This window comes from Dermacentor variabilis, chromosome 2 (assembly GCF_050947875.1).
Source record: "Dermacentor variabilis isolate Ectoservices chromosome 2, ASM5094787v1, whole genome shotgun sequence".
NCBI lineage: Eukaryota > Metazoa > Arthropoda > Arachnida > Ixodida > Ixodidae > Dermacentor > Dermacentor variabilis.
The window spans coordinates 248,140,905-248,164,518 of NC_134569.1; the positions used below are offsets into that span (position 1 = coordinate 248,140,905).

Sequence of the window (23,614 nt, forward strand, 5' to 3'; positions counted from 1 at the left end):
CTAATTGCCTCTAGTTGGCGATAAGATGAAGATTAGCGGAAGTTTGTCACCGGTGTTGCTTTTTTTGACGGGCACACTGCCACACAGTTTTCTCCAGTGCGTGCACCAATGCAGTTTGATTAAACTGTGGATGTACATATTAGTGTAATAGCAGGAACATTTGAGTCTTGCAAAATATTCTCGTGTGTGCATTTTCAAAGCCTTGAACTATAACAATGCATAACATTTTTAATTCTTATAAGTTAATTTCCTTTTTTATTGTTGTTATTCATAAATGAAGAGTACATATGTACCAATGCAAAATATTTTTTCTCACTTTACGCTCACCCTATAAAAATTGCGGTAAATGTTTTTTCGAAAGAACTTCCTAAGAAGAATTGAAATCTGCAATAAAAAAATTGACTCTGGGCGGTCGCATATGGCGAAGAAAATGACCCTCAAAGGGTTAAACTTGTAGTCAACAGTGGTAAACTCTGCCATAAATTTGGATGCGAAGGATTGCCAGTCGGGGTGTGCATCTGAGATGTGCCACCATTGTTTGGCTGACCCCTCCAACGCTGAGAAAATTGTTGAAATTTACGGTATGGAAAGTATAAAAAGTATAAACCATCATGTTTCGCAGTGTTCTTTCATGTCCTTGATTGATGGGCTTACGTTGCTGCCCCATGAAACTGCAAACAGCCGTCAGGGGGGATCCCCACAATATCGCAGTACTCTCAGTACCTCTCCAGAAAGTATTGCGGCGAGTGTCGGTCCTGGTAGCCACTGAATTTCGGCAGTGGGACGGGTGCACCTTTGATGTCGAGCGCTGGCCCTGTGCCGTTTGTCTCGTCGGACCTATCCATGCCAGTTGTCTCGTCAGGCCTAACCATGTCGTTGAGCGGCGTGGTGCGCAGAATTTGAGCTATATCAGCTGCGAGTCTCTCCCTTTCCATTGTGGTCTGGAGGTCGAAGCCAACAGTCCTTGGGCAGTCGAAGAAGGCAGGAGAGGCTGCGCAACTGGCTGGGTGTCACTACACAATTCTTGGTCCTCCATGTTAGGTCCGATCGGGCGAGGCCCTACTTGTCAAGTACATTCTTTATTTTGGGAAATGCTCGGCAAACGCACACACACGCAGTCTGCGTTCTGTCCTGCCACACCGCACGCGGCTTGCTCCGCCGATCACTTCACTCACCGAATTCGTTGTCGCGCACTCCCCGCACACTGACCAGGCACACACACCTTCCATGTTCTCCCTCCCCGCCACACACTGTTGCCAACCGTCTCTTGCCTGCTACGCCACCTGACGTCATCTCGGTACCCTCGCATGGTGTAGCATTCATGACTATGAAAGCACAAAAAAATATGCAGGACTGCTGAAGAACAAAGTACCATGTACTGTAAATGGAAACCTTTTACAATGTATGTACTCTCATAAAATGTTTCCATTGATAGCAAGTGCTTGTCCTTTGTTCTTCGGACACTTTGTGGCTTTCCACAACTTCAAGTCGTAAGAGTGCAAATGCTTCATTTGTGCATTGTACTTTATCTTTTCCATTCCTTCCTTCCTGGCTCTATAGAAATCATATGTTGGGTAGTACAACTAGATGGAGTTAGAGAAAACGTAAGGAAAATAAACTTTAAAAAAATGATATGTGCAGGCTATATGACAAGGGAACTGAAAGTGAATGAGATGACCTGCACCCAGCGGGAGGCCAACCTACATCTTTCACATTGCTTGTGAAATGCTATACATGTTGAGCTATTGTAGCAGCCGTTTTCCCATCTGCTTCCTTCAGAGGGAATTTATTTAGGAAATCACAGCTGGAAGAGCTGATCCTGTGGTAATGATATCGATACTAGTGACGGCTTCAGTAAGTTAGTTAATGGCGTAAATTAAGGTCTAGTACAAATTGTTAGCTAGGCAGTATTGGCTGCCTTGTGGTTTTGTCAAGATGCTTGGTATATTTCTAATATTTCTGTAACATTCTATGTGGTTGCCCCTGCCGCATCTAGCCAACCACGTGAGGAACAGCTGCAGGTTGAGCAAATTGTTGAAATTCACGGTATTGAAAGTATAAGCCATCATCCTTTGCAGTGTTCTTTCATTTCCTTGATTGATGGTCTTACGTTGCTGCCCCATGAGCGTGAGCAGATAGCCTTCCTTCCTTTCCACCACTGCGTTACGTTTCAGTTGACAGTCAGCATCTGTGTTGTCCTTCTTATTCTACTTGTGTGTGGGTTTGGCATGCCTGCTGCCTTTTCTTACCACCAATCAACCCAGTGAAAGGCCTTAGACATCATTGTTTGTCTACACTATGGGGTCTCACATGTGCTCTTAAGACAAAGGAACGACAACACAGTAGTGCAAACAATCGCAGGGACATCTATTGTACCTTTCATACACTAATGCCTACTAGCTGAATCACAACCCATAGAACATGACGGTGAGCATGCAATAAATTGAGAAAGTCCAACTCACCGCAACTGAATAGTAAGGGAATACATTCACTCCCATGCTGGACACCATGCTGTTGAGTCACGTGTGTGGTTATGGGAACGGTGGTGCATTCGAATGATCGAGTTCATCCATTCCGGTGTCCTGCTCCCAAGCCTTTCACATGACGGTCATATGAATGACGGGCAAGTGCACGAAATGTCCACGCCACTGGCCAACCCCAAACTAAAGAGGAACAAGCTACTCCCTTTTGCACCCGAATCACCCTGCCATTAGGTGGTGTTAGCAGTGCAACACTCGTGCCACCTCTTGTAATATGCTGCAACCACACTGCCCACGGCCGGCGCTTAGCTACGTGGAGATGCGTGAAGCATGTGGGGAAAACATCATCAGGGTATGCGTGACAGTTGAGCATCCCCACAACACAAATCTATCGCAAGCGCCCCCTCTACAGCAATTGTACAGTAATTAGAGATGTTGTTGATACAAGGGCAGATACTATATGGGTCACTGTAAAGAGGGGGAGGGTTAGGTCTTACATTGGGTGGGCAATGATCTAGACACTGTGGTACCGTATTTACTCACATAATCAACGCACCCACGTAATGAATCCACCTCTCACTTTTAAAATCAGAAAGTGAGTTTTTTTCTTTTCCTTGTTTATGATCTCGCTCCGAACTTGCCGTTGCACCAGATGAGACGCGAGGTGTCCCATCTGACGCTATGGCATGGCAAAACACCTTGGATCTGGCTGCCATTTCGGTGTGTCGGAAGCAGTATTGGATGCTGAATCGTGCTGTTTGTCTCCTACATTAGTCGCATGTGACTGCTACAGCATGGCAAACTGCCTCAGATCCAGCTGTCATTCCAGTGCGTTGACCATATCAGACTCCACAATTTATTGTGTATCCCCTACTTTTTATAGGTGGCCATGTAAAAAAAAATTCTCTCAATGTTTTATCCAACATAATGAATGCACCCCCAATTTCACACGAAACTTTTGGGATAGAAAGTGGCTTCATTATGCGAGTAAATATGGTATCTTATCCTTAGTTCTACTTTTTCTGTAGGTAGCTGCTAGCTTATTTGAAGACAAGTTCTTCTTAACCTATTTCACACAGGTTTGGCATATCTAGGATCTTATGATCTTGTAATCACTTTGAGAAAAAGGAAGGTCAGTTGAGTGACTTGGACATCTTGTGTGAACATGAGAATGCAATCAAATGGTACCTGTCCAGGCTGAGAACTAAGGGTATAATAAAAAGAGTCGCAGTTTCGCCCGAAAGGCGAAGCATCGGTTGCGAGAGCAAATTAGTAGACAGCTGTACGAAGTAAAAATAATACTCTTATCGGCCCTATAAACTTCCAAACATTTTCTGACTAATTAAGTTAGCAAGCATGGCGTCACACATGTACAAGCAAAAATGAACACGTCTCGCTCAATGACTGGGCACACTCACTGTCAAAGCTCTGGACTGAGGAAGTGCGACAGCAGCGGCAAGCGAATGGCCCTTTGTGCTTCTCTCGCTTCAACGCAAACTAAGCTTCAAAAGCAGAGTTCATACCAAGCTACCTGCACTCTGCACATTCTGTCCACATCACAGATCGCTTAGGAAATGAGGCCCACGTGGCCGTGTCATATGCAGCCGCTGCCGGTGTAGAATCCCCTCCCTCTCCTTTCTTTGGTGCCTTGCACGTGACAGAAGACTGCGTGCTTCTTCTTGTTTTCCTCCCTTGAGTGCATGAAATTTAGCCACCATCGTTGGCTCACCGGCGCGCGCTTTCACTCACACATACAGCAAACTGCCTGCGGTGACGATGTTATCGCTGTTGGATTTCACATGGAACATCACAGCGATGCTGACGACGACAACGATGGAAAAAATATGGTTTGATCATAGTGCCACCGATGTTTCGGGCTTTCCTGAAAAGCATGTGCCGTGCGGCCACTCGACCCACTCTTCCATATTCTAGCACGCTATAGTTACAAAGTGTGCTTCTACTGATTGACTTGGGGCAAGGAAGTACTATTTCTATTATTTAGAAGTGGCTTTTAGTAAGCCACAATAACTTTAGCTACTTGTACGGTCTCTTGGTGAAGCACATTTCCAGGCGCTTGACCCACACTGTCGAGACATTAGGCTACTTTTCGAAATCTCGTACTCACTATTGCAGAATGCATGCTTTTTGTGATTGCTACCACCAGTTAAAAAATTGACTTGCCATCCTGGCCCTGCGAAACTGGATGCCTAGCAAAGCTGTTGACTAAACAACCGCTACAACTGCTGAGGGAGTCATGCAATGCTTTATTGCTTTAGATTGTGGGGTTCTCACCCATGCTCTTGGGACAAAGGAACGACAACACAGTAGTGCAAACAATCACAAGGGCATTTATGGCACCTTTCATGAATCAATGCCTGCTAGCCGACTTGCTATCCCCAAAACATGCCGATGGGCACGCGACAAATCGCGGAAGTCGGACTCACCGCGACGGGATAACGAGGGAATATGTTTGCTCCATGCTGGATCCCAATGCCTGGTCGTTCGCGCGTACGGTCACACGAACGGTGGCACGTTCGAAGGAGCCCTTGCGAGACGGTCACGCAGAAGCATGGATCGGCGCACGCACGGAACTTCCGTGCAGCATGCCGAACCCGAACCAAAGAGCAAGCACCTTCTCCTTTTTGCGGCCAAGTAACCCCGCCGTGAGGCGGCGTTAGCAGCACAACACTCGTGCCATCTCTTGTACTGCGCTCCAACCACACCAACCGCTGCGAGCGCTAGGCCACGCGGCGAAGCCGGATCACAGCAGACGGGAGCCATGCAGGAAAACAACATATCAGGGGACGTGTGAGAGTCGCGCATCCCCACAAGATTAATGGTAGTAATGATAATGTAGAGTAATGAGAGTAATGGTAATTTTGGCGGCAAGGCACCACTGGTCGTATTGCCGTTTCTGTTCTCTTTGCCATACCTCGTATTCACGCTGCACAGGAATCCTTACTATGCATTGCCTACCCATAGCGGTGCTGCAACAACAATGAAATTGGTTTCTAGGCTGGTTCTCTTATATATGAAAGGCTAGTATGACACTCCCCACATCACAAGCTGCCATCGCCGCAGCATCTTGTGCAACAGTAATCTTTACTGATAAATGTGCACGGGGAGCGACATGTGCTTCACCATGTTAGCAGAAGCACCTTATCATCACTATGTCGCTTGAAGGTTGGGATGCTTGTTCTGTGCTTGTTCTTTATTGAAACAAGTGCTGTGCTGCTTGTTGTAGGCGGGATGCCAAAGAATGTATGCACTCCTCACTTCAGTTGCTGAAGGTTCTCTTTTCCAGGATGGCGCGCCGCAATAAATCCCGACCAACTAGAGGCTAACAGCTTCGCTGTAAAATCTGCAGGCATTATTACCAAACTTTGCATACACTAGACAGTTTCAGTATCAGGGTGATCTGCTTCGAAATTCGTCTTAAGACATTGCTTAACACAGTTGCAGTACAGTGCTCGTGTTGGTTTATTCTGTGTTTCGTCGTGGTTCATCATTCCACCAAAGTTCAGATTAGCCTGCTCCCAACTGCTTTAAATGAAATTTTATCTGCCCTAGATGGCTTCAAAATGAAATTTAGTCTGCTCCAAAATGCAATTTTGTCTGCTCCGAACTAATCCAAAACGCAATTTTTCTTGCCCCAAAAATTGCTGCAATATGACTTTGTGCAGTCCCACTCCTGCTTAGTATAATTAGCTGTAGATGTGGTGGGATTGGTTGTTGCCGCCTTATGTTGTGCTTCTGCCAAGTACCATCTAACTTTATTACTACATCCTCCACCAAATGGCGCGAAGTGCCCAAGTTCGGGACGGAGGAGAGCAGGCCCACACCAGTGCGTCACCTGGACAACTCAATCCTTGGGCTTGTGTGTGCGTCTGAGGGCACATGCTCGCGGTCATCCTTGAGCACGCACAGAGGTAGACGTGGCATGCTGGCCTTGACGCAGCCCTAGCACAGCACGGTAGCTCGTAGTGTGCGAGGGGTTCGTAACGCCAACATGCCACCGCGTTGCGAGATAGCAGTGGAAGCACAGGAAATGCAAGCGTGCCGAGGCGCTCTCGACGGGTCAGTGAGAGTGATGACATGGGTGAAGCTCATCTCGTCAAAGCACGTGCTAGCCATGCCACGTAAGCGGGCGAAGCTTGCGAGGCCCGTTTTTCTCAAATGCGTGAATCGTATCGTGGCTGCATAATCTATATTTAATCATAAATAATTTCACCCACCATGTACGTGACCTTGTCTTCCTTAGCATTGGCACTTGGTTGAACCTTTCTTTTTTAAAGTGATGCTTTCTTCACCTCCTCTACCCACTTTGCGGGTGCTGGCTACTGCCTGCTGTTGTGCACGACTGGGCTGTATCAGGCATAGTGTAAACTGGAACTGGATATAATGTGAACGAAGGCGGCGAGGGATGTACGTAAGCACAGACTTGAGCTCCAGCACAAACATGTCAGCATCATCATTATTACCATTCTATTGGCATCATTTCATCGCTTGCATTACACTGTGATCAATCCTTCACTATCATGCCACCATCACAGTTTCACCACCTTGATTGTCATTGTGTAGTCATTTTGTCATTGTGCCATTATCATCACATTAATATTGTCATCCCATTGTCATCTTACCATCATAATAATGTCATTTTTTCGTTGTTATACCATCATCGTCATTCTGTTGTTGTTGTTCCTTCTTTGTCATTCCATCGTCGTCATTCCATTGTCATCCCATTGTTGTCATGTCATCGTCATCTTGCTGTTGTCATTCCATCGTCATGATGGGGGATCCGCATGTTCAAGCACCAAATGTTAAGCTAGATGTTACCCAGTGAAACTGTGTCCAACTTGGTCATGTGTGTGGGATCTCCACATTTCTTTAGATGTTGAGCTTGTGTCGGGTGTTCGAGTATAGCATATGTGCATGCAGTTTCTTGTTTAAGTGCAAAGTGTCAGCTGATGCACAGATTTCTGTTGCTGAAGCCAGCTGGAGCCCCTGTGATGCAGGTATGGTTGTGCAGGAGCCCCGTCTGCGAGTGCTGGCATGTTCTGCCATTGGCCACCTGAGCCGCAAGCTGCCTGGCCTGGTGGCCACTAACCTGGGCCTCGTGCAGACGCTTTTTGACGGGCTAGCCAAGGTAGGCACTCTTTGTTGTTCACCAGTGTTACCCATTGCTATATTACCCATTACATTATTATTACAGTGCTGGATAATACTACACCAGTGTTACCCAGTGGCAGGAACTGAATGTGTGCATGGCTTTGTCATGCTCTCACTTTGTTGGCACTCTAATTGTGAGTGTTGGCTCAAGCTAATTCATTGCTTTGCACGAGTGTCTAGAAAGGTGCCACCAACCACAGGACATCTGCTGCAAAGCCGGCTGATTGCACACTTGCCAGAGGGGCAAATCCATACGTGCTCAGCACACTACTGTTCTGCTTAAACAACTGGTGCTATGATTTCAGGAGGCAGCTCATGGCCATGAAGCCTTCCTATGTCTCCTTTGGCAACAAGGCTTTAGAGCCAAGGAGCTCTCGAAAAAATGCACAGGAATTGTTCTGTCCGCTAGCAGAGCATATGTTGACAGAGTTGCCCATGGCCAACACTAGGGCAGACAGACATCTGTTTCGCCTTACCAACGTAAGGTTTTCCACTTACTCAAAAATTGTGCTGCAAGTGCATTGTTCAAAGTTAATGCTGCACTGTGTTGAGAATGATCAGGAGCAATTGTTGGTGGCAAAAAAAAAAGGTATATCCAAGCCGATTGACAGAGTGCAACATGGGCATCGTTCAAGTACAACTTTCTTGTGACAGGTCATCCAAGGGGGATGCTGCATGACAGGCTTTGCGAGCATGCCAACTGTTTGAGAGCGAAAGGGGGCAGCAAATGGGCAATGCAGTAGAATCTCGATCATGCGAGTCTCTCTGGACAGTGCAAAGATTAGTATCGCCTGAAATTCTTATCACCAAACAACGAAAAAAATATAGGGAAATTAATGGTGGACGTGACAATGAATTGCCTTGCTTTCTCAAAATTTCATATACGTGAGCATTTCTATGCCTACCCAACGAGAAATTTGTCTGCCACATAAGACAATGAATGTCTCATACTCCTTTAAGCAACGGCTCATACCTGCACAAGGCCGAGGCTACAAGCGCTCAGCAAAGTGAAGCAAACAGTGCATGCAATCATTGAAGTCAGCCATACTACATAAAGAACAGCATATGTTTCAATAAGAACAAGCTCAAAATGAGCTGTATAAAGCACCGCATACCCCCCTTAGCAAATATAGTGGTGGCTTCGCAACAGCTTCGCTAAATTAACCCTAATTCACCTTAATTAACACCAAAGGTCATGGATTCGACTCCCACCAGAGGTAGAGGGTTTGAGTGTCTTAATTAACTGTGGCTAATTGCTGTATTGCATAATGATCGTACTCACTTAATGATCGCACCTTTGAATTATGTTGCCAAATGTGATTTTTTTTCTTTCCTGCGTAATCATTGCACCCCGAGCTTGCCGCAGCGATATGTCATGTGTAAAGTCTAGCTAATGAAGATCACGCTTACCATCTGTCGAATGCTACACGAACGACTCTTCAAGACATGCGAAGCAGTCTGCACGCACCAAACAGATCCTTAAGCAGATGCCCCATTTCATTCCTTTCGTCACTTTCCACACTTCCATAAAAAAAAAAAATCTACAATCAAACTTACCTTGGCTTTATTATTCGTAGGCCTTATAATTGTTGTGGTCAACAACAACAACAACAAAAAGGCGCCTTTTGATTTCTCTCGTCTGCACTCGTGGGCATGCAACAAATTGCAAGTGGCAACGATAGTAGCTGCGTTTACGTTGATTCGTTAGAAGTGTGCCCTGTTTATACACCGACACTTGTAACACAGCTAAAATATTCATCGACCCTTAGCGAAAACATGCTGTATTAGGATTGTCGTGAAGACAAATGTCACTGGCAGCTAAGTGCACCCATCTCTGTTTCTCTCCCCTCAAAGAGGACATGGCTATGTTATTGCCGCAAACTTGCCGATACTAAAGATATTATACATTACAGATACAGAAGAAACTGTTTCGATGCACGTAATGTACTCACAAGAAGAAAAAAAAAAATCGTGTTCGGCGCATTTGGCTTGCTCCGCCGGCCGCCATTTTTGTTTTGGTCTCCTGCACTGTTACAGTGGCAGCCGCCTGCTTGCTGACTTGTTGTCATCCCGCAGCAAATGCGGGATGAAAAAGAAAAATAATTTTCGCAGAAAATTTAACCCGCGTAATGATCACGCTCCTGAATTTGCGTCAATTTTTTTGAAAGGTGTTATCATTATGTGGTAAATATGGTAACTTCACATTAATTAAAGGCCAACTGCAACGAAATTTCACTTAGGCTAAATTGACTATAAATGCTTAGCGTATGCTCTCAAGGCAATCTAGGCAACGCCGTGGCTGGTAATCGCCTGATTTTCTTATTAGCCGCTATTAAATAACGCCTAAGCAGACGACGTGTGCACCTGTAGGCAAAGCGGTAACGATGCGGATATAGCAAACATTGAAGAACCGCATACAACTGTTGATCTGTCAGTTGCGCCATGTTGTGCCTAGGCAGCCAGACGCATTGCTCTCTCATCATTTGTGAGTTAACAGGCACCTCTCTCGGCGTGCGTTCTCCCTGTTGCGCTCGTCACTTGAGCTGTTGCAAGAGTGCCGATGCGTTGCGGGGCCGTAGAGTGCTCGAATACATACTCGAACACGAGCGATGGCTGTGCAGTGCACAATGCTGAGTAGACGAAGGCCGAATACATCTTTCCTGTCACAGCTTTCAGAGCAAAAGCGTGCACTGTGGCGCAGCAGGCAAGTGCGATGCGGACCAGCCAACGTGCACAAAGCGCGTAAACTGCAGTTAATGAAGCTGCACAAGCTACATTTCAACAGCACGGACACTTATCCATCAAGGTCTGCTTGGCGAATGCTTTCTCGGAGTGACTGTAATTACTATAAGCCGTAATGGCGCACAAAAACCAAAGCTATGTTTTATTCAGGAGCGATATTCGCTAGCGATCATTTCTGGTAGCGCATCATATTCGAGAAATTTCATGCGTCTCTACATCGGGCGCGTTGAAGTAGACAGACGAATGTCCTTCTGACACAGCTCCAGAAACGAGCAGGAACCACATACTGCATTTGTTTCGAAGGAGAACGCGATGCAGCGGCCATGGTGCAGATGTGGCAGCAAACCATGCAGGAATGCAATGCCGCCAGAGTGAAGTGGGCAAAGCTTTATCACAGCCGCAGTCTGGCCTGTCTGGCCATAAGTTTACGTGCACTTAGCACTGAGCCCCTCTAGCCCGCTTATGCTGAGCCTCAGCTAGTTATCACCCTTTTCTATAGGTGGCGGTACTTGTCTGATCGGTTGACGAGTCCGGCATTTTTAGCATGTCAGGCAGCTGCCAGTGAAGTCAGATACGTCATGCTGGAGATGCTAAGATGGCTAAAATTTTACACTGCGCTTTAAATGTGACCTGCACAGCAGCACAGCGAGTGAGAGTTTTGTTGTCGAAGATACAAATGCAGCATGCTCGCTTGAGTGAATGCAAACGGTCCAGCATGCTGCTGGTCAGCCAAGCTAGCACGCAGTGCACCCTGTTCCATCGGCTCCGGCATGCGAGAGGACATATTTATTCCCGCACCAGCCACACTAGACTGAAAAGTGTCCAATTTCCGCTGATGTAGCCTAACTGCGCCATGTGTGGATCACGTCCGTGTTAAGCCGAACTATATCCGTGCCTTTAGCTTGGCCACCCAAATGCGTTCTTCTTCAAGCGGAGGCAGAACACGTGGAGGCCCTGCTGTTCAACGTAGACAGCCAGATAAATAAAACCGCCTGGACTCTGAGAATACTTCACACTAAAAGAACATTGTGGGCGCCAACATCGTTAGCACAGTACACGAAGCAGCTAGCAAAGTAGAATATAGTAAAAGCTAATTAATTCAAACTCAGTTAATTTGAAATCCTAAATAATTCGAAGGTTTTCTGCGGTTACATATTTTCCAATGTAAATTTGACCGGATAATTTGAACCGGCGGCCTAGGCCAACCCGGTTAATTAGAAGATTTAAGGTGCTATACTGCAATTCCCGATCCCTATTTCACCGCAAACCTGATGAAACGATGGCCATTCGGAGACGAGAGGCGACACCACATAGCAATCGCGATTATTTATAGATGAAGCACCTGACCCGTAGTACTGCAAGCACAAAAATCAGTCCATGGTACGCCCCTGCACCGCTGAAACTCGTGCATGCAGAGGAGAAGACGTGCTTTACTGCAACGCAGTGGGCATACCGGTTTTTGTCAGGTGCTCTCATCCTGCACTCTGCACGCTCCTCGCAGTCGCAGCGGTCGCATCGTCAGCGCACGTTCCGTGCCCCTGTCCCTGGCTGTCATTCGCCCATTCTCTCTCCGCACCTGCAGCGACATGTGTGCGCAACGCCGGTCTGGGCCGTTTCTTTATGTACGGTGGTTAGGGGTGTTGCAGCTTGTGTGGTGTTCTATTTTTCTTTTCTTAACTGTGCAGAAGTGCCAGTGAGCGAAGATGCCAAAGTATAAGATTTTAACGCCGCAGCAGAAGTTCTGCTTGATTCAAGAAGTGGGTAAGAACACGTGTTCCAAGACAGAGTTGGGTGAAAGGCATAGCGTGCTCCTCTCGACGTTGTCCACAATATTGAAGAACAAGTTGAAGGTACTGGAGGTCTACAGCAAGACATATTCTTCGTAGCGGTCGCGAGTACGGACTCCTACGTACCAAGATGTGGAACCAGCTTTACCTCACTGGCTGCAGAAAGCAAACACAGCCCACCTTCCCGTCAATGGAATGATACTGTGGGAGAAGGCCAACGACTTAGCTCTACAACTTGGGCATTAAGAGTTCAAGTGTAGCAATGGATGGTTCAGCCGTTTTAAAGAGAAAAATAATTTGACCTTCATAGCCATCTGTGGCGAGAGCGGCAGCTCAAACAAGAGCGTCGACGACGACTGGAAGAAACACACGTTGGCTTCGTTGCTTAGTGAGTATGGGGCAGATGATGTGTACAACCTTGATGAGGCTGCCCTTTTTTCAAGATGCTGCCCACAAAAACATTCGCAGCAAAGGACACCGCGGTCAAGAGTCGAAAGCAGGGCAAGGAAAGAATTGCCGTTCTGTTTGGCGCAAACATGTGCAGTAAACACTAGCTGCCGCTACTCGTAGTTGGAAAGAGTGGGAAGCCTCGCTGCTTTAAAGATGCACGGCTGCCACCAAGAGATGAGCTTATCTACCGGCACAACAAGAAAGCCTGGGTCAAAGGCGCAATATTTGAAGATTACATTCGGCAGCTTGACCGCAAGTTTGCGGCCACAGGCAGCAATGTACTTTTCGTTGTTGATAATTGCCCAGCGCATGGTGACATCCCACACCAGAAAGCTATCAGGATGGTATTTCTTCCTCCGAACACCACATCGATCTCGCAGCCAATGGACCAAGGCGTCATTCGCCATACGAGGAAGATTTACCGCCGCCACCTGCTCAAATGCATGCCCCTTTGCTGCGACAACGGCAAGGAGTACTCCATCGACCTCCTCGAGGCCATATGTCTTATTGTGTATGCATGTAAGCAACTGGAACCCACTTCGATCACGCGGTATGTTGAACACGCTGGCTTCTCGAAGGAAAGCACCATCGATGCTGATGCTGACTATTCATGTGCACTTGATGAAGAAGGAGCCGAGTATTGCGACCGCATCAATGGCTTCGGCGCAGAGGATAGCGAATTCGGTGCAGTCAGCTTCGTCGAGTATCTGAACTTCGAAAATGATCAAGAAACGTGCTACTCAGATTTGGAGAGTAAAGCTAACGCTGATGTGACCATGTGCGATGACAGCGTCGACGACGCTAACGAGCCCTCTCGAGCACCCGCTCTCGGCGAATTTATCGAATCGCGGAATGTTGTCTGCAGTTTTGTCGAGTGCCACTGTGGAAATTCTCAAATGCTGCACGTAGTGGGCCAACTAGAAAACATGACCCTTGGAGTCATGAACTACAGGATGTGGAAAACCAGCATCGCTGATTACCTTAAGTAATCCAAAGATTGCAGAATAAAGGTAGCGCATTCCTGCAGCAAAATTTTTTGCCTGGGTTGCATATTTTTGTGTGTTCGGTTAATTCGAAAATGTTTTGCGGTCTTGATGACTTCGAATTAACGAGGTTTTACTATACTAACTTTGTGGCTAGCAGACATGCGGTACCTGTTCGCTGAGACACTGAAACGGTATACAAGCAAGGGAAGCAGGCGAACCGGGCACTGGTTTTGTACAGTCTACAAAGTATGCCACTTCCTGCGGCTGGTAATGGCAGCATTTTTTTATTCCAGTTTCGGCATGAAAAACATCAATTTTTGTGAGCGTGTTGTGAAGCACCCACCCGCACTTAAATCTTTAAAATTTCCACAGAGGCTACTGTATGTCTAAATTATCTGAAACAGGGTTTTTTACATGGTTAATAATTCCATTGTAATTGGCCTTTAACGCCAATGACAGTGGGTTCAATTGCCGTAATGAACCCTATTTAATTAAACGTGCCTTTTCCAATTCGCTGTCAAACATTATAAGCGAACGACCGATGAGGGTTGATAACTGTTTATACTGGTCGGATCAAGTTCCATAACATTGATAATGACATTGAGCTGCGTGCAGAGAGCAAGTGGCCTAATGCTTACGCATACTTAGACAACTACCAGAGGAGTTTCTACATGAGTTTTTTCTATTTTGTTTTCTCGCAATTCTAAGACCTTTCATCTCATGGCGAAATATTTAGAAGAAATCGCATAATTTGAGAAAATTGCACTTCTTAGCGTGTTTCATCAAAATTAGGAAGAAAATCGGGCTTTGGGAAGTGCTATTACACCACTGATTTCCATTGACGCAGAAACACCCATGTACTGTGCCTTGGGTGCACATTAACCTCAGGTGGCTGAATATAATCTGGAGTCCCCCCACTACGGCATGCCTCATAATCAAATTGTGGTTTTGACATGTAAAACCCCAGTAAAATGTAAAATTTATTTTCTTACCTTTTTTTCTATTGTTGCAGCACTGCCATCTTGGTATTGTAAACACGAGAGATTGGAGATTCAGATAGCTGTGGCTCTGTATTTCTCCATGCATAAAAAAAACAACAAAAGTGAGGAGGAAGAGGAAAATCGTTGCTGCGTCCTAACTGCTGCCTGATGGTAATAAGGACCTGATTTGTACAAGATAAGGGAATCTGCTCACTTTTCTTTGCATTGGCGAAGCTACTTTGTATCGTGCAATCTCACAGATGCAAAGTTAGAAAGTTTCGAATTGTCATCGGGGGCCGGAAATGATGGAAGCCGTGGAATACAAAGACAAGGCCACCCATGGAAGCGAATGCCGCAGATCTTGCTGACACGACAGTACTTAATCGCATGTGATTGCCGACTCCTTATAAAGTTGCAAGGTGTTTGAAAACAGACGACAACTTACGTGACATGCTGCTCAAAGCAAAAGCTTTCGTGCTGAGAAGAGGTTTATTGGCGGCTCCTAACGCAAAGGCGCAGCGATTGGGAACAGCAAGACAGCCCGAAGCACTGTCCAAAAATGACGCCAGCAATCAACAGCGCGAGCTGAGCCGAGCCGCGTGTTGGCGATGCGGCTGTGCCGCGAGGCGCGTCTTCTTCTTCACAGTGCTTTTATTTGGGGGGGGGGGGGGGCAACACACGAACATGTAGTCAAGATGGAGTGACATCCGTCACTCTGACAACACGAATGCGACCGGTGGATTGACGTGGCCCATCTGCTGGCCTAACAACAGCCTTTCTCTCGCACTTCCAGTATGGGCGGCCCCTCCTCACTGGCTCCGCTGGGGATTGTCGGTGGCTCAATGGTTCATATAATCGGCCATGCCGCAAAAAGGGGTTCGGAACATTCAGAATTTAAGATGTTGTAAGCTAATGGGTCTGGATTTTTGATAAATGTCCACAGGAACTCCTCTGGGAGTTGTCTAAGTATGGGTAACCATTGTGCCACTCGCTCCACGCAGCCCAGTGTCATTACAGTCGAAAGCTGCGATAACCAAATTCCACGACTACGATTTTCTTGCGACAGCAATATATTTTCTTATCTCTCGTGAACGGCGGCCATAGGATTAAGTGCATTTCGTACCTCTCGACAATGAAATGTCGCTGTACTAGAATCTTGCATCAACTAAGTTTGCCGGTACGTAATCCCATGTATTACTTACTCGCACAAGGCTAGCAGGCTTCATCATCATCCTCATCATCAGCATAATTACGTCCACTGCAGGGCAAAGGCCTCTCCCATACTTCTCCAACTACCCCGGTCATATACTAATTGTGGCCATGTTGTCCCTGCAAACGTCTTAATGTCATCCGCCCACTTTAACTTTCTGCCGCCCCCTGCTACGCTTCCCTTCCCTTGGAATCCACTCCGTAACCCTTAATGACCATCGGTTATCTTCCCTCCTCATTACATGTCCGGCCCATGCCCATTTCTTTTTCTTGATTTCAACTAAGATGTCATTTATCCGCGTTTGTTCCCTCACCCAATCTGCTCTTTTCTTATCCCTTAACGTTACACCCATCATTCTTCTTTCCATAGCTCGTTGCGTCGTCCTCAATTTAAGCAGAACCCTTTTCGTAAGCCTCCAGGTTTCTGTCCCATATGTGAGTACTGGTAACACACAGCTGTTGTACACTTTCCTTTTGAGGGATAGTGGCAACCTGCTGTTCATGATTTGAGAATGCCTGCCAAACGCACCCCAGCCCATTCTTATTCTTCTGGTTATTTCAGTCTCTTGATCCGGATCCGTGGTCACTACTTGTCCTAAGTAGATGTATTCCCTTACCACTTCCGGTGCCTCGCTACCTATCGTAAACTGCTGTTCTCTTTTGAGACTGTTAAACATTACTTTAGTTTTCTGCAGATTAATTTTCAGACCCACCCTTCTGCTTTGCCTCTCCAGGTCAGTGAGCATGCATTGCAATTGGTCTCCTGAGTTACTAAGCAAGGCAATATTATCAGCGAATCGCAAGTTGATTCTCCATCAACTTTTATCTCCAATTCTTCCCACTCGAGGTCTCTGAATACCTCCTGTAAACATGCTGTGAATAGCATTGGAGAGATCGTATCTCCCTGTCTGACGCCTTTCTTTATTGGGATTTTGTTGCTTTCTTTGTGGAGGACTACAGTGGCTGTGGAGCCGCTATAGATATCTTCCAGTATGTTTACATATGGCTCATCTACACCCTGATTCCGTAATGCCTCCATGACTGCTGAGGTTTCGACTGAATCAAGCGCTTTCTCGTAATCAATGAAAGCTATATATAAGGGTTGGTTATATTCTGCACATTTCTCTGTCACTTGATTGATAGTGTGAATATGGTCTATTGTTGAGTAGCCTTTACGGAATCCTGCCTGGTCCTTTGGTTGACAGAAGTCTAAGGTGTTCCTGATTCTATTTGCGATTACCTTAGTAAATACCTTGTAGGCAACGGACAGTAAGCTGATCGGTCTATAATTTTTCAAGTCTTTGGTGTCCCCTTTCTTATGGATTAGGATTATGTTAGCGTCCTTCCAAGATTCTGGTATGTTCAAGATCATGAGGCATTGTGTATATAGGGCAGCCAATCTTTCTAGGACAGTGTTCCCACCATCCTTCAACAAATTTGCTGTTACCTGATCCTCCCCAGCTGCCTTCCCGCTTTGCATAGCTCCTAAGGCTTTCTTTACTTCTTGTGGCGTTACCTTTGGGATTTCGAATTCCTCTAGGCTATTCTCTCTTCCACTATCGTCGTGGGTGCCACTGGTACTGTATAAACTCTATAGAACTCCTCAGCCACTTGAACTATCTCATCCATATTAGTAACGATATTGCCGGCTTTGTCTCTTAACGCACACATCTGATTCTTGCCTATTCCTAGTTTCTTCTTCACTGCTTTTAGGCTTCCTCCGTTCCTGAGAGCCTGTTCAATTCTGTTCATATTATAGTTCCTTATGTCCGCTGTCTTACGCTTGTTGATTAACTTAGACAGTTCTGCCAGTTCTATTCTAGCTGTAGGGTTAGAGGCTTTCATACATTGGCGTTTCTTGATCAGATCTTTCGTCTCCTGCGATAGCTTATTGGTTTCCTGTCTAACGGCATTACCACCGACTTCTATTGCGCACTCCTTAATGATGCCCATAAGATTGTCGTTCATTGCTTCAACACTAAGGTCCTCTTCCTAAGTTAAAGCCGAATACCTGTTCTGTGGCTTGATCCGGAATTCCTCTTGTTTCCCTCTTACCGCTAACTCATTGATTGGCTTCTTGTGTACCAGTTTCTTCCGTTCCCTCCTCAAGCCAAGGCTAATTCGAGTTCTTACCATTCTATGGTCACTGCAGCGTACCTTGCCGAGCACGTCTACATTTTGTATGATGCCAGGGTTCGCGCTGAGTATGAAGTCGATTTCATTTCTAGTCTCACCATTCGGGCTCCTCCACGTCCACTTTCGACTAACCCGCTTGCGGAAAAACGTGTTCATTATCCGCATATTATTCTGTTCTGCAAACTCTACTAATAATTCTCCTCTGCTATTCCTAGAGCCTATGCCATATTCCCCCACTGACTTGTCTCCAGCCTGCTTCTTGCCTACCCTGGCATTGAAGTCGCCCATCAGTATAGCGTATTTTGTTTTGACTTTACCCATCGCCGATTCCACGTCTTCATAAAAGCTTTCGACTTCCTGGTCATCATGATTGCATGTAGGGGCATATAGTTGTACTACCTTCAATTTGTACCTCTTATTAAGTTTCACAACAAGACCTGCCACCCTCTCGTTAATGCTATAGAATTCCTGTATGTTACCAGCTAGTATTTCCTTATTAATCAGGAATCCGACTTCTAGTTCTCGTCTCTCCGCTAAGCCCCGATAGCACAGTACGTGCCCGCTTTTTAGCACTGTATATGCTTCTTTTGTCCTCCTAACCCCACTGAGCCCTATTATATCGCATTTACTACCCTCTAATTCCTCCAATAACACTGCTAGACTCGCCTCACTAGATAACATTCTAACGTTAAACGTTGCCAGGTTCAGATTCCAACGGCGGCCTGTTCGGAGCCAGGTATTCTTAGCACCCTCTGCTGCGTCACAGATCTGACCGCCGCCGTGGTCAGTTGCTTCGTGGCTGCTGGGGACTGAGGGCGGGGATTTGATTGTTGTATTCATATAGGAGGTTGTGGCCAAGTACTGCACCAGGGTGGCCAATCCTGCTCTGGTGAGAGAGTGCGTTACCGGTTCTGGTCACCGGGATCAGACCGCACTCCAGGCCTGTTTGTGCAATTTTCTCAACACACTTTCTTTTTTGGTATTTTCCGGTGGAGATTTGCGCGGCACTGGGATTTGAACCACGGTCCTCTTGCACGGGAGGCGGATACTCTACCGTCCCCGCAGGAGTTAAATTAAAAAATTAAATTATGGGGTTTTACGTGACAAAACCACTTTCTGATTATGAGGCACGCCGTAGTGGAGGACTCCGGAAATTTCGACCACCTGGGGTTCTTTAACGTGCACCTAAATCTAAGATGGATGGATGTGTGTTGTTTAGTGGCGCAAGGGCCAGGTATGGCCAAAGAGCGCTATGACTGATAATGACCTAAATCTAAGTACACGGGTGTTTTCACATTTCGCCCCCATCGAAATGCGGCCGCCGTGGCCGGGATCTGATCACGCGACCTCGTGCTCAGCAGTCTAACACCATAGCCACTGAGCAACCACAGCAGGTTCCGCAGGAGTTGTACGCCTCATTTAACCTACAGTGGTGCCTTATTTGATCAGTCAAGGTGGACCAATTTGAGCACGGTTATACCGCACGGATAGCACTCGGCTAGAGAACCTGGTATTTATGACCTGCACATGTGTGGCCATACATAATTGAGGATATATATAATTTTTTTTAGGAGGGTTCCCGTACAGTGATAAAATAAAAGACATTAAAAAAAAGAAAAAAAGGGGAAGAAAAAGGAAGAGAACAGGTGATTTGAACTCGTGACCCTTGGATGTTGCCCGGAAAGATAGCTCAGTCGGTTGGTTCGTCAGGCCCCAGGTTACTTTGAAGCGCCGTACCTCCTGCTCCGAGCCTAATACTTACGTGGAAAGGGACTGATGTTGTCCGCGATAGTCCATTGTCCGACGTTGTCCGATAGTCGAGCACTCGAATACGACGAGAGAAATTATTGAGACGTGGAAAATTCCCTTGAAATAAGTATGGTTTGCGAGACAAATGCTTGTAAGTATTGAACCTTTTAAAAGATGAGGGGAAATATGCGCTCACCGAGAGGGCAGCGTCCGCACGAGACCACCACCAGGCACCTTACTGAGACGTGGAGTGCTTTGTGGCCGGAACAAAGCCTCCCTTCTCCGTCGGCCAAGAGCAGAAAACGTGTTTTCCGATCGCTCAAGGTTGTGTGTACATAGTATAACTCTAGCGTCTAGGAAAAGCCTAACAGGTGGGAGGGCGGCACGCATAGCGTGGGAAGCTAGCCGCCTGAGTAACTATCTCAAGGACTGCTGCTGACGAGGGCGAAATACCTTCGTGTAATTATAATAACCCTAATAGAACTACTTCCGAAAAAAAAACTGAAAGAAATTGTGCTCAAATGTGATTTCTTTGCATTAAAATGGCGTAAAATACCACCACATTACACTTGCATGGGTACTCGCATGTTTGTTTACAAAAACAATGAAACACCAGAAGTGATTGTGTGTGCTGAAAACATGTCATGGCCATCATCTTGTTTGTTGACCGCCCGTTTGAAGCAGCAACATGTTGCTTCTTGCATGTGAGGACGGTTTTTGCTTACCTAGTGCAGTGCGTAATGTATGCCTCAAGAAAAATGCTGCAAAAGCTGTGATGTGCATGCCCCACCGTCGTGGAACTGTTTACGACACTTGAGATGGGCGGCCACAGCACGGAGTGCCATGCATCAGGCCGTGATTGAGTGATCGTCCGGCAATACACATTCTTTGCTTCACAAACGCTAGTTTTGGTGCCACACAACAGGCATCGCGTGCAAATTTGGCGCCGGACGTAGATTTGCACGAAGGGGCCGTAATCTCGATCGACTGCCTTCGGGTATATGAGATACGATCACTTTCACACTTGGCACCAGACGTGGGCAAGAGCGTGCACTGGAGAAATGCTGGTGCATGCGTTGAGCACTGTGGCTCTGCGTCCGGTGCCGAGTTATGCAGAAGTGATCATATCTCCGAAAGCCATTGACTGAGAATACTGCTCCATGGCAGTGCTGCCACTGATTGACCATTGCTGATTGACGCATGTGGTGCACTTTGTACTGTTGGCAATGCGGTTCTGTATCCTTGCAAGCTTACCAGAGTAGTCTGGTGGAATTTTGGCCGTAAATTTTTATTTTGCAACACATTACCTAACTGTGCTGTCTCACTTCGCAACAAAGAAATTCTCACAAAAGGGAATTTTTTTGCATTCCCTGCCGATTTCGTTATTGCTAGGTTCAACTATATCAATGCTATGAAATTAGATGTGGCCACTACAAACGACAGCAGTGTGGTGACACAAACTGGCACGGGTGGCAGCACAAGGAGCATTGATGGCGCAAGCAAAGTACTGCAGGTGGTGGCGCCAGGTGCGCTGATACGTTCCAATCATTATAAGCTGTTATCGCTCTTTAGCTTCTTATCCATCCATGTCGAACCATGACAAACCATCAACAAACGTGCTCAGGCGGCAGCTTCGCATAGCACCACCACGCAGTCCGTACCTTGAAAGCGATCTGCAATGCTGACAAAAAGTGCCGACTGCTGATAGCTTTGCGCATTGTTTTCACCGCTTCCCATTGAAGAAAGATGCTTGGGCCAATATCTTTAAAGCAATCTGTGAAAGGGGCAGGGTGCAGCTTGTGTGTAGAGCGTCATGAACGATTGTCCTATGGAATGGACGGACGGATATTTTTCTCGTTGGGTAAGCATGTAAATGCCGACGCATTTAGAATTCATATCATTCCTAAATTTGTATCATGCATGATATCATCACCAAAATTCTACTGTGCATTGTGGTTTATGTGGGTGTTGTTATCCTTCACTTTTTAAGGTGGCAGTGAAAAAGTGCTACTGCAATCAGTGCACTCAAGTAGTCTGCCAAGCCTTTGTCAGTGACCAGAACGGCATGACATACGTGAGCATGCTGTCAGTCACTTTATGTAAAAAGCAACTTGCATATTTTTCATCCCAGTTAGCAGGCCTTAAACGCTAGTTAGTCTTACTGATAAGATGATTTTATTTTCAGAGTATAATTAGGTGTTAATGGCCCTGCTTTTGTCCTGTTTCTGTGCATGATGAAAAACAAACTAGGCGAGACCTACACTCAGTCATAATCAACTTCCTTGCCCCCCTACCCTCCCAATGTGCATGACATCGCCTCAAAACATGTTCTTGAGAACTGTTCAAAGTTGTGGGAATGGTGCGGTCCCTCAGCCCACACCAGCAGGCCCCAGTTCTGGCCGGCTGCACCCAAGAGTGCCCAGCCGAGCCTCGAACTACCGCTCGCGCTCATGAGTTGCTTTGTCCTCCACTTCTTCTACTGCTGGCTTCGATGCCAGAGTTCCCATACTGCCCTTCACTCTGCGAAAGCGATGATGGCACTGGGCCCACAGCAGTTTGCAGCAACAGCACTGCAACACTGGCAGCGGGCAAACCTTGCAGCTTCACCGTATGAGTATCGGCAGAGCAGGCAACGTCCGAGTCACCAAGGTCTTTCAGGAATCCGAAGGCACTAAACCTGGCTGGCTTCCCGGATGTACGCTTTGCAAAGATTAAGCAGACTAGGTGGTGGCTTAGGTGATGGCAGGAACCAGAAGGCCGTAAACCACTCCTGGAGGCACACCTGGTCAGGTTTTTCTCCTCGACCTTCTTCTGACGAGTGCACGCAGCAGGTTGGCGGAAGCAGCAGCCACTCGCACGCTGCCATTCCACCGCAGAGAGACCACAAGGCACCACACCGCGCAGTTGACAGGAGGGAAGATCGCAGAGGATGATGATCGTCGCTCAAACAGTGCCACTTCCACTACTGTTGGCAACTGACCCCAAGCGCCCATGAGGTTCTCGTTGTTGCCAACTCCTCTTCTTCGGAATCGTCATCATCGTCATCTTCGCTGCCGCTGCTGCCAGCCAGTGCTGACGAACCGCTGCCAGAATCCGAGACTTTGTCCTCCTCAGGCACGGACGAGGCCAGTGCGCTGCTCTTGTTCTCAGCTTCGCTACCTGATGAGTGGTTCCTCCGAGCCGTTTTCTTTGACAGCATGTCTTTACGCACCTTGTCGGCTCCCTTACCATCAACAGTCCAGTCGTCATCCTCTCTGACGTCTCCAAGTCGCTGGGTGCGGCCGCGCCGCCGAGTTTGGATCCGCGCATACTGCACCATATTGATGCAGTAACCGCGCCGGCGGGTCCCTTCTCCGACGGTGGCACCGGGAGCTTCAGCAGCGCATAGGAGACCGCTCTGCCCCCATGTCCTACACCAGATCTGATGACGGTGACAGAGGAGGAGCCGGCGGAAACGCTCCTCAGTGAACGCCAGAGCTCCAGCTCGCACCATGGAGATGGTCATGCACCAGGCCAGGCAGGCATTGCTACTGGCTCTGGAATGGACACCGCCCGCCTTTCCCATGGTCGGGCCCCACATTACGGGCGCCAATGTGGGAACGGCGCGGTCCTCCAGTCCACGCCAGCAGGCAACCTGCTTGCCAGCTGTGGAACACCATAGTCATTAAGGCTTCTTTGGGGAGATGATAAACAAGATAAGTGATTAGAAGTAGACACTAATAGCAAATCCAGATCTTCATCATTTATATGAGAAGGCTGTTTTGATGACTGGCCCACTGTAGGTAAATTAAGTACCTATACTCTGTTTTAGTAGATCTATGCAGCAGAACCAAGGCTACATGACCTGTGAGTGCAGATTCTTGCACAGCGAGATATAGTGCCACATTTAGGAACCTGGTGGACAACTAAAGGGCCTTGGGAAGTGG

The 23,614-nt window shown here is 47.0% G+C and overlaps 1 protein-coding gene across 2 annotated transcripts in view; it reads left to right on the plus strand.

The window, feature by feature from the left end:
• Window positions 1-23,614, plus strand: part of LOC142573224 (proteasome adapter and scaffold protein ECM29-like) — a 233,850-nt gene that overhangs the window by 154,179 nt on the left and 56,057 nt on the right. For both annotated transcript variants that reach the window (XM_075682818.1, XM_075682819.1), the window contains one exon: window positions 7,510-7,626. In XM_075682818.1, the coding sequence (XP_075538933.1) occupies window positions 7,510-7,626 (117 nt within the window). The remainder of the gene's footprint in view (window positions 1-7,509; window positions 7,627-23,614) is intronic.